This window comes from Macaca nemestrina, chromosome 4 (assembly GCF_043159975.1).
Source record: "Macaca nemestrina isolate mMacNem1 chromosome 4, mMacNem.hap1, whole genome shotgun sequence".
Taxonomy (NCBI): domain Eukaryota; kingdom Metazoa; phylum Chordata; class Mammalia; order Primates; family Cercopithecidae; genus Macaca; species Macaca nemestrina.
The window spans coordinates 64,567,737-64,585,693 of record NC_092128.1 but is presented as its reverse complement, the minus strand read 5'-3'; the positions used below and the strand labels follow the sequence as shown (position 1 = coordinate 64,585,693).

Genomic DNA, 17,957 nt, shown 5'->3' with positions numbered 1-17,957 from the left:
GCCCATTCTAGCATTAAATTTTTGATATTACTGGATTACTGGTTCAGGGTCATATCTCTTTCAGAGTACATTTTCTGGGGTTCAGTTTCTTTCTTTACATCTTATTTCTGCACATATGGAATAGAAAAAGTTTAGTTCTTCAAACACAGGCATCAACCTAAATACTATCAAAAGTAGTATGGGCAAAAGACAAGCTGCAGACTGGAAATCATATTTGCAAAATATGTATCTGATAAAAGACTGTAATCCAAAATATACAAAGAACTATTAAAACTCAATGATAAGAAAAACAACCTAATTTTTTAAAATGGACAAAAGGCCTTAACAGACATCTCACCAAGGAAGGTATACAGATGGCAAATAAGCATATGAAAAGATGCTCCATATCACATATCATCAACGAAATACAAATTGAAACAATAAGGTACTGCTACACACCTATTGGAATGGCCAAAATCGAAAACACTGATACCACCAAATGCTAATGAAGATGGAGCAACAGAAATTCTCATTCATTGTTAGTGGAAACGCAAAGTGGTACAGACACTTTGGAAGACAATTTGGCAGTTTCTCACAAATCTAAACAGAAGACCCAACAATCATGCTCCTTAGTATAATATTTACTCAAAAAAGTTGAAAACTATGCGTATTAGTCCATTTTCACACTGCTGATAAAGACATAGCCGAGACTGGGTAATTTATAAAGAAAATAAAGTATAATGGACTCACAGTTCCACGCGGTTGAGAGGCCTGGCAATCATGGCGGAGGGCAACAGGCCTGTCTTCAACAGCGGCGGGCAAGAGAAAATAAGAGCCAAGTGAAAGGGGTTTCCCCTTATAAAACCATCAGATCTCGTGAGACTTACTCACTGCCTCGAGAACAGTATGGGGAAGCCACCCCCATGATTCAATTATCTCTGACCGAGTCCCTCCCACATGTGGGAATCATGGAAGCTACAACTCAAGATAAGATTTGGGTGGGGACACAGCCAAACCATATCAGTATGTCCACACAAAAACCTGCACACAGGTGTTTATGGAAGCTTTATTCATACTTGCCAAAACTTGGAAACAACGAAGATGTCCTTCAGTAGGTAACAATTTAAATAAACTGTGGTACATCCAGGAAATAAAATACTAGCACTAATAAAGGATGAGCTATCAAGCCATGAAAACATGGAGCTAACTTAAATGCATATTACTAAGTGAAAGAAGCCAATCTGCAAAGGTAGCATATTGTTTGATTTAAACTATGTGACATCCTGTAGCAAGCTGAACTTTGGAGACAGAAAAAATTAGTCATTGCCAGGGAGAGGGGTAGGGGAGAAGGATGAACAGGTGGAGCACAGACAATTTTTAAGGCAGAGAAGGTACTCTATATGATATTACAGTGGTTGATACTTGTCATTATTCCTTTGTCAAAATATATAAAATATACAACACCAAAATTAAACCCTAAAGTAAACTATGAAGTTTGAATGATTAATACGTGCCATTGTAGGTTTATTGATTGTAATAATTATACCACTGAAGTGAGGGATGTTGATGATGGGAGAAGCTATGAATGTGTGGGGTAAGAGGTATATGGGAAATTTCTGTATCTCTCAGTTTTGCTGTGAACCTAAAACCGCTCCAAAAAAGAAGCGTATTTTTTTTAAAAGTAGGAAAAAAAATGCTGAGAGATTTATGATACACTTGATTTGATATTTACTTTGTATACATTAATTAATTTTATAGGTTTGCAAATATTGATATAGATAGATGCTTTAAATGATAAGAATATGAACATAGGGTTGTAAAATATTTTGTATTTAACTTTTTGTGTGTTTACATGTTTTATATTCATTTTAATACTGCGTATTTTTCACACATAAATATTGTGTTAAAGTACAAATATATTACATCTATTTATAAATAATTATGTTGAAAACCGTAATTACATATAGCTATATTGGCCTTTTTATGCTGTATGTATTCATTTACAAAGTGGGACAATATGTATATTTAGGCAAGTAAATATTTTGCTTATTACTAATTCTTTCTTTCTTTCTTTTTCTTTCTTTTTCTTTCTCTCTCTCTCCTTCCTTCCTCTTTCTTTCTTTCTATTTTTCTTTTTCTTTCTTTCTCTCTTTCCTTTCTTTCTCTCTTTTCTCCTTCCTTCCTTCTTTCCTTCCCTTCTTTTTTTCTTTCTTCTTCTTCTTCTTCTTTTTTTTTTTTTTTTTGCTTTCCATAGACTTGCTGCTTTCAAATAGCTGTATTCCCTTTTTGGGTTCATCAGAAGGACTGGATTTTCAAACTCTTCTGTTAGATGAGGAAAGAGGCAGGCTGCTCTTGGGAGCCAAAGACCACATCTTTCTACTCAGTCTGGTTGACTTAAACAAAAATTTTAAGAAGGTCAGTATATTTATGTATACATTTGGTTAAATTCATTTACTTTCATCTTTCTTCTTCTCCCGTTTTGTTTTGCTTTGTTTTAAGGGACGCAATGTCAAATGCAGTGCATCATGTACATGTCAAAAAGTAGTATACTTGAAGAATATATTGCCTCTGATACACATTCTGGATTTTTATGGATTTAAGTACATATGCATGTTCTTTATTAAGAGTGAATAAATATAATAAAAGCCTTGAAAATATAAATGAAAACATCAAAAATTAGTTAATGTACATTAGGCTGTATAATAGAAATGCAAAGTTTGAGATTGAAGAAATGACAAATGAGTTATACATCAAGAATGAATATATCCATATATCCATAACAATAGTTATAAAATTAAATTTGATTAACATTCAGTTCACAAATAAGCATACTTTCAAATGATAATGTGGCTATAATAACAAACACCATGGGGCTTTTTCCACACTCCCATTTCACATCCAAATAGGTTTCTCCTACAAGTCAATCACTCTCAGCAAGTATAGATAAATAATCTCCCAAATATGGGTTCATTAAGACAATCTTACCATGACAAAGAAACATACACTAGTAATTTAAAAATCAAAAGGCAATTACTACCATGTCCTACATTTTCAACTACCAGTGTGAAACCCGGAGGAAAGGGTGCCACACTTTAGATGTCGTCTACTAACTAGTACTTTAGCAAATATCAATATCTATGTAAGCAGAGATAGATGCTAAGACTGGCAGAGATTGAATGGCTAATAAGATTACATAATATCAGATCTCTTCTGCATCTTTGAGACATCTTCTATTGTCTTTTTAACCCATCTTTTTCAGAAGTATTGAAAAAAAAAGACTAGGAGCAATTGCAAGGTTTAAATCCAATAGTTACCAATATTGAGTTGTTCTTCTTCAAAGAGAATTGTTTATAGGCCATCCTAGGACTTTAGACTTTGAAGCTACATACAGTATTCATCTACAATGACCACTTTAACTCTCTAATTGTGAGATTTAATAGCCAAATATCAGTTGCTCAATTATTTTAGAATTATTTATTCTCAGGGCTTTAGTCTACACAAAACATTTATCTTAATATGCAGTATATTACTTACTTAATTTCTGCAATAGAACAATGTTATTTGGTTTTTAATCAATTAACTTTTAAGTAGTTTTTTCACACATTTTTAAGGTCTGCTAAAGGAACAGGACTTATTGCTTATAAAGGCTCATACTTAATAAAAAAATTATTTCTGCAAATGTGTACACATACATTTCATGTAATCTGTGTTTTCAGATGAAAAATTGAGGGCTAAAATACTGCTAGCAATTGTTTTTGACTTCTGTTAATCCAAACACACTAAGAAGCTCATATGATTATCTTAAAAAAAATCAAAGTTATCTGGTAGCCTGGATATTATTTAATGTAAATAAAATAAGCAGTTGATTATGTACTAGAATTTGAAAGTTTGTCCTCCATTCTAATCTACCATTATAGCTCCTTTCCGTTTTTTTCTTAAGGCTGTATTTTTTTCTTCAGGAATTTCTTTTAAAAATACTGACACTCCTAGCATGAGCCAATCGATGGCATCAAGTAACATCTTAATTTTCAGTAAATATCTTAGCAGCAGATGACATGTTTTATGAAAGTGGCCAAGGGAAAAAATCTTAGTTAACTTTGCAATTTTGCTTTAAGAGATGCCACGTAGCTTAAAAGGCGTTTTTTCCAAATATGTCTCAGTTTTACTATACTAGAAAAAGCAAATCATACTTTTAAGGGAATTTGTTCTTGTTCTGTTCTCTGCCTTCAGGGATTGGAAGAAAAAGTCCCTTTATCTGAACTGAGTGTATTAGATCATTGCTTAAAATAAATTCTTATAGCATAACTTCCTGCTGTGACTATTTTAAGCAAGTCTCTCTTTGGCGATGTTTCATGCATGAAATGTGCTAATATTTAATAAAGTAAATGTTTATGAAGTATCAATTTATCTTATGATATCATTAAAATAAAGTTATTTGAATACATTATAAAATTAGATGTTGTCTACATAACTGATATTTCTTTATATCTCTATAAAATGTATAATTCATAAGGGGATTATGTATGCAAAGGTAATAATTTATATTATGTAGGTATCCACCATTCCAATTTATATAAATCACTCCATTGCTAAGGATACTCCACAGTAGCACATAAGTGTCAAAATGTAGTACTTTAGCAGTGTTTAGACCCACTTAGTTTGCACTGGCTCAGTGCCCCTCGGCAAAGATCCAAACTCTCCTGCGGAGGAAACCACACATGTTGGGACTCTAAGGGTCTGAAGGCTGTCCTTTGTACTCTTTAGGGTTAAAGCAACCTACAACATATAATTGAGTTATCAGTGACTGGTTGGGTTTTTTTTTTTCCCTTGGAAATTTAAAAAAAAAAATCTGTAGAAAAACTCGAAGTTAGCAAAATTTACAATATATGTGAACTTTGAGGTTTTGTACAAACAAGGCTGTGCCTCTTGAAAAAAAGGCCATTATCATTCATATTTGCCATGGGCATTTAGCGTAGAATCACCAGAAATTATAGCAAAATCATTCACAAAATGCGTTTTGTAATAATTATTTAATAATACCTTTTTACTCTTTACTGTTGTTCAGACGAGATTTTGAGTCTACTAGAGTGAATAGTGCAGGTATATAATTAGTAAATATTTGACAAATAAATGATTGCAGAAGAAAGTCAAAATTAATTAGATTTTTGGGGAACATTTCCACTATCTAGAAAATAAAAATTAAGTAGACTGAGTTGTTTTTTTGTTTCTGTTTTTTAAATTCTCTGGCATTTAAAGAAGATGGATGAGATTATGACCTTCTTTTTGTCTTTTCTGAAATATTTTTTGAGAGAAAGAACTATTTCTATAGGAACTTAGACTTAAAAGCAAGTATAAGCACACATTGCAAGGATGTGACACCTCACAACTTAACTACTCCGAAGTTTAACGATTCCAAATTTGGTCCGTAAGGCCTCTCTTCAGCTAGCGAATACTCGTGGACTCCTTCTCTGGGACGGGGTCTGGAAAGATGATGCTTATTGATTTGACAGTCCCTTCCCCCAATACTAGATCAACATGGAGCAATCAGAACCACCCAGAAGTGATCACATTGCGAGAGAAGGACATGGATCTAGAACGGTGTTTGCCATTTCTGACACTTTTGTGTAGGTTGAGTTTCTCCAGAAGCCAACTCTGAGATGAAGATTATATCATCAGAGAGTGTTTTTGGAATCAGCCCAGTGGGAGGAAAGCTAGGAAGCAGTATTAGGCAAAGGGAGATTTGAGCTGTGACACAGTCCCAGCAAAAGCCTCAGCTGACAAGCCAAGCTGATAATGTGGCAAACATTTCAATATATTTTCCTAGTGTGAGTGATAATACCATTTTTAACTTAGTTTATCCTTTTCTCCTATCTAATCTGTTCACCACAACCATAAGAGTTATTGTCACAAAATTAAAAGTCTGAATGTGTCTCACTCACTCATACAACTCTGGCAGTTTTTCCTAGCAACTTGAATAAACTCCAGGCTTCTTAGCATTGACTTTTTTTTTTTTTTTCATTATTATACTTTAAGTTCTAGGGTACATGTGCATAACGTGCAGGTTTGTTACATATGTATACTTGTGCCATGTTGGTGTGCTGCACCCATCAACTCGTCAGCACCCATCAACTCATCATTTACATCAGGTATAACTCCCAATGCTTTTAAGGCTCTTCCTAGCGCATTTCCACCCTGTTTCCAGTCTCACTGTTAACTATTCTTCACTGTTCTCTCACATGCACTCTATTTTCTGCTTCTCTCTCCCCACCCCTCTCTTTCTACTTTACTCAAAGCATCCTGTTTATTCTTCATAAAATAAAGAATTTACTATCAAGTTCTGTGCCTTTTCTAAAACTTCCTGGATTTCACTTTCTTGCTCATTTCACTGCTCTTCATTCTTGAAAGACTTTATCAAATTATATTCTTTTGCTCTCCAAGGCTTCACCTTTTGCTCTCCAAGGCTTCACCTCACCCTTGGGAAATTTAAGTGTTCTTCACGTTTACTGGAACATTTTGTATATTTATGTCAATGTCAGATGTCCTAGCTGACAGTGTTGTCGGTATTGATTTGTGTCAGTATGTCTTCATCCACATTATACATTCCTTGAATATGGGGATAATCTTTTATGCACTTCTGATTCTCTTTTAGCACACTGCACAATGTCTGATACATAAAATACACTAAGTGGTGTGTTTCTCTAATTTTTTTGAATTTGTGATTTTGTTAGTTTTCCTTTTTTTGAGTAAGAAACTACTATATTGCTTTTATCAGTTAGCATGGAATAGATAGCTAACAGAAAAAAAGACACCTAAATTTCAATTAAAAATTAAGAAAATACAATCATATAAATATGTTCACTGAGTGATTACAAAGATGAAAATATCATTTGCTTAATGATGTTATCGAGGACCCAGTTCTTTCTCTGTCAGCCATTTTTGGGGTTGGCATTATCTTTAGGTTGGTAGCAAGATGACTGCCACAGTTTTCATGGGTCACATCCAGACAAAGAAATATAAATGGAAAAATAGATAATCACTTATATCTCTTTTTCAGGAACAAAAATAGTTTTGTAAAACCCTTTCTTTCATCTCATTGGCCAGAAATATATTAGTTTCAACTCTCAAACTTGCATGGAAAGGAGGGTAACTATAAGGTGATTATATCAATCACCTCAAGTTGAAGGAATATTTAGGAACCAAACACTTTGATTACAACACTTACAGAGAGGGAGCAGAAAATAAACTTTCTTTAAAAATTAATTGACTTAGAAGACTGATTTTTTCTTTTTCAGTTTAACACAGGTAACGCAAGGGAAACATAAAAGTTTTCTCAGCCAAACAAAAAGAAGAGGATATATTGCCTATTTGGAAAGACTTATAAAGATTAGCTAGTTCTACAAGAAAATTATCTGGAAGAATTTATTATTCTTTCAGTAGATAGCCTCGGAAGGTATTTGTTGCCAGTAAAAATCCTAAAAATGATGTAGTTTTTTCATCTTGTGTAGTAAGAATTGAAAAATTTGCTAATCGTCATAAATAATTATTTTCCTTCACAAGAGTTTATTTGCCTCTGCAAAAGTTTTCTCTGTCTTGATTTAATGTAAACTTCATGAAATCTGGTCTGCTGCAAATCTTTTATGGTAGTATCATGTAAGTTTTCTCCCTTTAATATTTTGACTGTTTTGGGGGGCTGACTTTGATGAGAAAGAGTAGATTGTAACTTAGTTCAAAGACTTACATGTTATTCTATAATCATAGTATTTAGCATTATATGCTAATTATTTAATGTACAGAGAACATATTTTTTAAAAAATCAAATAAATATGACTTAAGTACCATTTAATATATATCTTAGTGTAATTATAAATAAAATAATGCTGCTTTTATTGGTTTGGTTTTGTCAGTCTCTGCAGCCGAAACAACTGATATGCATTATAGAAATAAAACTTGGGATACTTTATAAGTGACTACACTTTGAATATTTTTTATTTTCCCCTTCTACTTGAGCCAGCATTTCTTTTTCATTTGGTTCAACAAAAATCCATTGAGTATCTATTATTATCACTAAGCATATTGTAATAGAATATAAAACTCAGATCTTATTGCTTAAATCGTAGTTAGGGCGACAAGGCATAATACAGTTACAAGGAAAGTTAGAAAATTTTAAATGTCCAAAATAATAAGACAGATCACATATGGTAGAAACCTAGAGAGGGGAAAACAATTACATGTTGTTCATGGTTTTGAACTAGCACAAGATGGATGAGTAAAATTTGGATTAATGTTAACTGGTTAGTTTAAAATGTTTGCATTTAAATTTGGAACTTAGGGTTTGCTGTTTCTTTGTTGTTCAGTTTGAATGGGGAAATATATGTTTGAAAAATGGAGCAGAAGAGAGTCTATTCTCTATTCTGTATGTAGATTTCTCACTTGATCTTAGCCAAAAGGCTGAGAAGCGATTGTATGTAGATTTCTCATAGTTTAAATTAAGAGAGCTGCATTTTCCTGCCCCAGCCCTTAACATCCTACTCCATCTCCTTAGTCAGAGGAAGTATATAAAAGAAGAATTTTTAATAGTCCTTCAGAAAGGTGGCCAACTGTGAATAGACATTTATATCTATTTATCATTCATTTACAAGTGATGCATTAGAAGCCTGTTCAGTGTAGCTATTATAATAATGAATGTGTTTGACATTTGTACAATATGGTTTAAGGACCCATGGTTTCCAAACAAATGATTCGAAACTACATAGTAACTGTCAGTTTGACTACAAGTGAACATTCTCTACTTCAGCCAGCCTTAAGTAGTCCTAGCAATAATTCATAAAAAATCCAGAGCCCTCTCTATGTAAACTTCAGGAATAATGTATACAAACTGAAAGTCTTCCTCTCCCTCTTTCTCACTCTTTTTTTTTTTAATGGAGTCATAGTTGATGGTAAAAAAAATATATCCAATGCTCTCTGTTTGGTTATGTTACTTAGTTGGACTTCTGAGTTAATGAATTATTGGGATTCGTCCATATGAAAATGTTACTTATTTTGGAAGCAGTTCAGACCTGCAGGGATGGAACGAGTCTCTAAACCAGTATGAAAGCAAAGGGTCACAAAGAGAATGACGTATGACTTACCAAGCTGAGTACTGCTTTTGTGTCTATATAATTCAAGGATTTATTTGTTGGCTTTCTTTCTCTCCTTCTCTTTCCTTCTCTTCCTCCCTTCTTCCCTTCCTCCCTTCCTTCCTTCTTTCTTTCCCTCCCTCCCTCCCTCTCTCCCTCTCTCTCCTTCCCTCTCTTCTTTCTTTCTTTTCTTTTTTCTTTTCTTTCTTTCTTTCTTTCTTTCTTTCTTTCTTTCTTTCTTTCTTTCTTTCTTTCTTTCTTTCTTTCTTTCTTTCTTTCTTTCTTTCTTTCCTTTCTTTCTTTCCTTCTTTCTTTCTTTCCTTCTTTCTTTTTCTTTTCTCTCTCTCTCTCTTTCTTTCTTCTCTCGTCCTTTCCTTCCTTTATTTATCCTTTCTTTCTCTTTTCTTTCTTCTTTCTTTTTGCATGTAATCATAAAAATTACTCAGATTACTTGAAATCCTTAATACTACACCCTTATGTTTGAGCATTTATATTGTGAAAATAACTAACCTAAATGAGTTTATAATTTTACATATAATAATTTTCAGTGGACTATTTAAACACCTTTCTTTACCTAACATAAAAAGAGCTTTGTTATTTCCCTTTCTTTAAGGAAGTCTACAACAAGACTTTTGATACATGAGGACTCTACACTTGCTTGTTTGATATTAAGTATAAGCAAAAATACTATTATAAATCAGAATGATTTTCTGACTCCAGTTCTATTAACTTACTCTAGGGCTAAATAAGACATTTCTGTCTAATGCTTTAGCTTGTAAGAAGTCTATTATATAGTGGGAAAAGAATAGAATAAATAACCTTCTCACTTAAAATCAAGTTATTGGTAAAACAAAATTGTCAGTCTTTTAAGTCTTATTTAATACTTGAAATTAAGAAAATATAAACACATGGAAAGCATGTGGACAGCCTAATAAATTAACTTCGGTATAAGGCACCCGGCTTAGATTCATGGGATTAATCTGTTTCCATTGCCTGCCAAGCATATGCTGTCTAGTAATCACAGAGCTAAAACAATCGACTCGTTCATGGATGTGCTGGCTCTCTAGCCCGGGTGCTCATGTGCAGGTCCCATCTGGTCACTGTAATGGACTGTCAGGATGTTGTCAGACTGCTCAGACCTCGCCAGAACTCTGACAAGAACTCATTCTCTGTGTCCAATTCTATGGGAAACTCTGCAGATCACTTTTCAATGAATAATTATTGAGCGCTCACTATGCCAGGTTCTATGCCAGGTACTAAAGGTGATGGGAAGAAAAAGCAATGTTCCTTGACACCGGACATCAGTGCTTATTAAACTTCAGTGAGTCATGGATTAGAGGTATTGAATAGGATTCACTACAAAAGTTTGAAGTCCATCCACAAGAGTAATTGGACCGCAACTTCTAAATTACTGACCATTTGTGAATTTCTTTGAATGTATTTTAATTTGTATGGTATATTAGCATTTCTCTCTCTTTCATGCAATACATATTGGTAGGTTTTGTTTGTTTGTTGGTTGGTTTGTTTGTTTTATGAGATAGGTTCGCACTCCTGTCACCCAGGCTGGACTGCAGTGATGTGATCTTGACCTACTGCAGCATTGACTTCTTGGACTCAAACAATCCTCTCACCTCAGCCTCCCGAGTAGCTGGGACTACAGGTGCTTGTCACCATGCCCAGCTAACTTTTATTATTATTATTTTTAATAGAGACAGGGTGTTGCCACATTGCCCAGTCTTGTCTCAAACTTCTGGGCTCATGCAATCTGCCCACCTCACTTGTAATCCCAAGGTGCTAGGATTACAGGGCATGAGCCATGGCACCCGGTCTTGCAATACATATTTATTGAGGTTCTACTATATTCCTGATACTCTTCTAGATCCTGAGAATATAGTGAAAAATAAAACAGGTCAGACATTTGTGCTCATAGTGTCTTCAATTTGGGAATAGAGAGTTAATGGAGAAAAAGAAACAAATAAAATAACACTTATTGTGAAGTGTTATGTTAAAAAATGTGTGGTGTTCCTGGGAAACTACTTCAGATTGTTATTAGAAAAGACCTTTCTAGGGAGATGATAATAAAATTGGCATTTGAACGTTTCTTTCAAATGAGTATTAACTTGGTGGAGATGATGATTTGTATTTTAAGGCTGGGCAGCTGAGACTCACACCTACCTAAAGTCACAAATCAAGTGGCGATGCCGTAGGGACTCACATTCACATCTTCTGATTGCACTGCATTTAATTGATCTTTACACCTGGAAAAAGGTCTCAAACTAAACTTACTTTTGAAAAAGAAAGTACCAAATGGATGTGATAAGCAAAAGTGTAGTAGAAGACAGAGATAGTTCGTGGTAGAAGGCTAAAATGCAGGTGAGGCTCCTGAGCTGAGTCGGGAAAAGGGAAAGACAATTGTCACCCAAGGCTTCAAGAAGAAATATCATGGAAAACACCACTTTAGACTGTGCCTGGAACTCCATCTTCTGTATTGAAGGACATTTTCTTGGAAAATTTGTAGGCCTGCCCTTATATAAAAATCTAAAAAAAAAGAAGTGGAGAACTTAAACTTCCCTTCTGTAGCAATTTCTGTCTAGGCCAGGCCTAGACAGAAATTGTAAAGCTGTGCAAGCTTTACCTTTGGCGCTGTTGCTCTTGTTTTGCAATAGGAAAACACCTCCCTGTCCTGGGAAACCAGATTAACCATTGCTCTTTTAGTTGTTCAAATACTTATATAGCACTCAGAGTGACTTTTTTTTTTTCTTTAAAGACATTCAAAAACTTGTATCCTGTTTTTTGAAAGAGATGGCCACTATCTCAAGGGTTCTGAATTTTTGTCTTTAATTAGGTTCTATGAACAAGTTTCAACTTCCTTTTGTGTGTCTCATTCAGTTGTTTTGACATCTCTGAATTAGGCCAAGGGGCATTTGACTGACCATGCACTTGCTAACTTGAGACAATTAAATCGCTTCTCCAAAGATGAAACAAAGAGCAGATATAATTAGAATTTCCATTGGATGATGTTATAAGGTCTTATCATTATTTGAATGTTTCTGTGACTTGCCTAACACTGAATAATTAAAAATTAATTGTCTGACATTTTCACCTTACTAAAAGATGACTGTTCATTAATTATATAAATCATGAATGAAACAATAATTGTTAGGGATACTGCAATATTTTGTGAGTCCCTTCTAAGTATTTTTTTTCAAAGTGAAGTAAAAATAATATTAAAAGGACAAAAAGTTGTTTTGGATTTTGGACAGAGATAAGCAAATAAAATCAATATAACTAGATCACAGCTTGTATTTTAAATTCACACAGTTTCCACTACATTTTCATTAAAAAATATTATTAAATCTTTTTAAGAATCTGTTTAAACTATAACTTTATGCACAAAGCCTATTTAAGGAGGAACTGAAGACAATTTTTATTTCAGTAATATGGTCTCTTTTCGTAGTAGTAAGCTATACGACTCTAAAAGAAAATATACAGATATATGTTTAGACAATAATATTTGAGCCTTCCAAGGTTAGCATGAAAAAATTAATCCTTTGCAAATGATCAACTGTGAAATACTATAAAGGCAACATAAATACAGTAATATGGGTAAGTCAGTAAATTATAGAATATGAGGACTGGCTTATGAGACATACTTGTTTTACAGTGTTGACCCATAAACTCTTATTTCTAAGTGAAGAAATGTTATAAATTTATTTACTTCTGTTTGCCAGTTTTCTGTTATCAACTAGATCTATAAGAATTAGCACTCAAATTAAAACCAATTGGCAAGTATTATTTAATAATTGTTCAATTAGTAATTATACCCTGAATAAGTAAGTTGAGAGGAATTCTTAGGTTCTTCTGGATCCACAGAAAAGATCTCCATTTGATTTCTGATGTCTCCTGCACGTGGATAGATAGCAACAGTAAGCTCTCCGCATGTTTGCAGTCCTTGATATCAAGGCTCTAAGGTCCCAAAGACCACAACCCACCAAAATTATATCCTTAAAATCTGTATCTGGTGCATCAGCACAAGGTTAGTTAAGAATTAGTGTTATGTGGGAATATTTCAGAACAATTAAAACCTGGCCATTAGGCAATGGCATCTCTGCTTCTGATATGATTCTCTTTGATAAGTGAAGGAAAAATATCTGTGGATGACTTTCTAAGGGACAAACACAGTTGGAAACAGGGACATGTGCTTTGTTGTGTGCTGTTTCATGCAACTTTTAATATGTCAAGATACTGTGTGCAAGACACACTACAGTGCAGGAAGATTTATGAGGCATTTTATTGCCAATGAATTCAAAATACAGTAAGAATATTAATAATCACTGTCTCAAAATTGTCCATATTAACTATTGATCCTGAGGGTTGACATTTAATAGATAATGTGGATATTATATTTTTTAACTACATCATGTGACTTTTGTCTAATACTGACACAATCTCAAAGTGTACTGACTAGGCTACTAAAATAATCCAAGGAACACAGGTATGTCTTGGGCTGTTGTACAAAATATGCTGAAACTTCAGCCTATATGTGGAACATATCTTATTCTATACCCAGTCACCCTATAGTTAACATCTCTATTTTTCCCTTTATATAACTGTATGTGTCTCTGACTTTCTCTCTCTTACTTCCCCCTCCACATGTACCTATACACACACACACACACACACACACACACACACACACGGAGGGGGAGTGGGAGAGAGAGAGAGAGACTAGAAAAATATGAAAATAGTGGAATGCTATTATATATGTGCGTGCATTGTACATTATATATCGCATTCTATAAACATTATATATAATGTGATATATATACATATAACACTTCAAAAGATTATTGAAAATTTTGCCAATTCTATGTAAGAATAAGAGTGGATCTTTAAAAATGAATTTGTCTTGTTTTTTGTGTTTTTAGATTGAATTAAGGGAAATTCTGTCTCTTTACATTATTTTCCAATTAGAAATAAAAATGAATATTTTTTTAAAATTTCTTTATTCTAATGACTAGGTAGTCTGTAAGAAAAAAGTCCACCACAAATCATAATTAAACTGACATCTTTTCAATATTAACACAGCTATAATGACTCTTTTTCCCTTCTAAGTAAATGTTTAGAGTCTAAAAGACAATCAGATATATCATGGGTTGTTTTTATTTAAGGTAATTCTGTTTGTGATTACTAAACCTTGGCAGCATTGTGTCAAAATAAGCCAATATGTAATTTCAATAAAGCGTTATTTTTGAAGGTTTTAATTTTACGTTAAGAAGTAAAATTTTCTTTGTGATCCCATCTCAGAATCCCTGTGCTTGTATGTAACATTTACTTGCTAATCAAAAAGTCAATTCTCTGAAGCTTGTAATTAGTTGTATGGCTTCATCAACTAGGATGATGCAACTCAAATTACAATTATATGACTTATAAGCAATAACTGAAAATGTACAACAAAAACATTAAAGCATCTTTTACAGATTTGTATTTCTTTACAAAGAGAATAAATGTGCAATTGCTATTTTGGTGTCAAGTCCCTGAGACAAAATTAGAGTTGAAACCACCTAACTAAACCAAACTATTACATTAGAGTTGAAACTATTAAGAGCAAGTAATTTAAAACAGAGGCTCAAAAGTAGAGACTGCTAAAGACGCTGTTTACCAGTAAGCGCTCCACAGTGCTCCCTGGGCACAGTGGTTTCATCTTGTGTACTCTTTTCTCGCTCTGTCTCTCCCATCCTGACTCAGATCCAAGCACCTCAATCTTGGCTGACATACAGAAGGCCCTTCATAATTATATGTCTAGTGAACAAACAGTTAATGAAGAGTAACTACTTGATGCTAACTTTGAAATCTTGATTTAGAGTTCAAAAACGATTGCTTCCACATTTTGTCATTCTTTAAATAAGCCCCTCCTCTTAGAATTACTAATGAATATATTCACACTTAATTTTGGTGGCATCGTTTATCTCATAATTTAGCTCAATCACCCAATACTATGATTTGAAGTACAAGATAAAACCCTTAAAACCCTTTATCCTTTTTAAGAACTCATTTACTTAATATGAAAGAGTTATGTATTTTTCGTTTCCTACATTATTAATATTTGTATGATATGTAATTCTGAACAAATCTATAGATATTTGCCCTATATGTATTCCTGAATTGCGATTAAACCTGATTGTCATCTAAAACAAACAAAAAAAGAACAGGATCTTTCATGCTGAAATGGTTCAAAGAAACATTAATCTAGCACCATAGCAAAGACATGGAATCAACCTAAATGCCCATCAGTGGTAGACTGGATAAAGAAAATGAGGTACACGTACACTATGGAATACTGCCCAGCCATAAAAAAAGAAACAGATGTTGTCCTTTGCAGAAACATGGATGGAGTTGGAGGCCATTATCCTTAGCAAACTAGCACAGGAACAGAAAGCCAAATACTTATAAAATGGAATTCTGTGTGTCCATGTGTTCTCATCACTCATAAGTGGGAGTTCACTGATGAGAATACATGGACACATAGAGGGGAACAACACACAGTGGGGCCTTTTGGAGGGTGGAGGGTGGAAGGTGGGAGAGAATCAGAAAAAAATAACTAATGTGTACTAGGCTTAATACCTGGGTAAAGAAACAGTCTTTACAAGAAACTCCCATGACGCAAGTTTACCTGTGTGACAAACCTGTACTTGTACCTCTGAACTTAAAATAAAGGTTACAAAGAAAGAGGAAAAAAAAGAAAATATTCTTAAAAAAAAATAAAATAAAATTCTAGGCTTAAGATCTGCATCAATAAATATATTTTGAGTGCATTAAAAGATTAAATCAATTGACAGGTTATGGATAAGTAGTCTGTGTACTATTTTCAGTCCAATGACATAGAGTTGTCCTTTGTAAAAATCACTGTAATATTGAAGAACCAGCAAGTACAGCATTTCACTTTTGCAAGATGAAAAAGTTCTAGAGATTGGCTGCAGAGCAATGTAAATATACTTAACATTACTGAATTCTACACCGAAAATTGTTAAAATGATAAATTTTTTATGTTATGCGTTTTTAACCAAAATTAAAAATAATAATAAAATTGGACCATTGGAGGGGGAAAAAAGTGAGAGGATACCCAGAGATCTCATAATCTCATATCTAAAGCAAAGACTCTGAATTCAAGATGCAATTTTTTTTTTTTTTTTTTTTTTTGGCAGAGCCTTGCTCTGTCACCCAGGCTGGAGTGCAGTGGCACAATTTGCGCTCACTACAAGCTCCACCTCCCGGATTCACACCATTCTCCTGCCTCAGCCTCCCGCCTGTAGTCCCCGCCTCCAGTCCCGGCTAATTTTTTTGTATTTTTAGTAGAGACAGGGTTTCACCGTTTTAGCCAGGATGGTCTTGATCTCCTGACGTCGTGATCCTCCCGCCTCGGCCTCCCAAAGTGCTGGGATTACAGGCATGAGCCACCACTCCTGGCCAATGCAATTTTAAAAGAGCACTCAGTCCACTATTTTTGCTAGCAATGATGAATAACAAAGGAGCAACCAAAACAAAAATAACAAACAACATTGGAAGAAACTCTCCAGTTTGTGGCCAACTGCGGTGTTCCATCTGGATTATTAAGTTATGGCTTCACGATTCTGGGTTTACGACTAACCATTGTCCATTGGTCCAAGCATTGCCCATTTTAATCTATTTACTAACTTACATTAATCTCTTGTTCTTAATTATGTATTAAATGCCTGAAAATGTACCCTCAAATACAAATGCTAGAATCTGATAAATAACCTGTTTCTTACCACCAAGTCATCCTTCTCCTCGTCTCCCATTTTGGCTGGCCATTTTTCTAAATGCACCCGCCTATACACCTGAAATGTAACCATTTTACTTTAGTTGCTTTTAACTTTAATCTAAAGCAAGATCGTGCGGTTTTCAATCTGAGGACATATTCTTTTTTGACCTATTACTGAGTTGCTAATTTCCATTCATATTGCTTTACATTGCTGTAGCTCATTGACACTTGACTGCTGGCTGCTATTTAAAGTTGTGTGATAGTAGAACTACAGTGATTCAAACCATTTCTGAATAAATAGCATTTTCTGGTCTTCACTGTGTACCTTATCAAGGTTAGCTCATCACTTGAGCCTCCTGCTGCCTCTACCACCTGCCTATATACATATCTGGATTGTAATTTGTGAGTGTTAAGATCTTCTCTAAGTAAACAATCTTGCTTCCGTTTAAAATCTCAAAAATTTCATTGTATTCGTCTATTTTGAATGCTATTCTCTGTTCTTTATTTAGAGACATAAAACCCTAAAATTTCACCACAAAGATAATATCATATAAACATTGATGACGTCTAAATCCTTTGTTAATTCCAGGTTTAACAAGTCTCTTTCAGTGTATTCCCTCAGGATATTTCCTTTTTTTCTCACCTATTAAAATATTTTCTGCTACCATTGGTAAGAAACATAATAAAAGTCTGTCCGGAACTCCTGGAGCATATATTATAAGATTTTAGAGCTTGCTTTTCTTGTTCCTTCTTGCTTATAGCTTAACAGAGAGCATTTCTTTCTGTAAGCTAATGAAGTAACATAACTGTTTAAACTTTATTTTTCAAAAACTTTCTTACAGAATTCCTACAAAAACTTCCTGACAGAATTTAAAAGAAAGAAAGAAAAGGCTTGAACACAAGATTGTGAAGCATAATTAAAAGCTATCAACCAATGAGTTTGGAACCCTTGAGTTATATAATGGTTGAGAACCCCCCAGTTCAGGAGTGAGATGGACTTTGAGTCAGATTGTGGCTCTGCCATAGTGTTGTGGTCCTCAACATGTTATTTAAAGACTACGTGACTAAGTTTTCTGATC

The 17,957-nt window shown here is 34.0% G+C and overlaps 1 protein-coding gene across 3 annotated transcripts in view; it reads left to right on the top strand.

Annotated features, from left to right (window-relative positions):
• Positions 1-17,957, top strand: part of LOC105475424 (semaphorin 3D) — a 195,646-nt gene that overhangs the window by 87,006 nt on the left and 90,683 nt on the right. For all 3 annotated transcript variants that reach the window (XM_011730635.3, XM_011730636.3, XM_011730637.3), the window contains one exon: positions 2,234-2,394. In XM_011730635.3, coding sequence (XP_011728937.2) covers positions 2,234-2,394 — 161 coding nt within the window. The remainder of the gene's footprint in view (positions 1-2,233; positions 2,395-17,957) is intronic.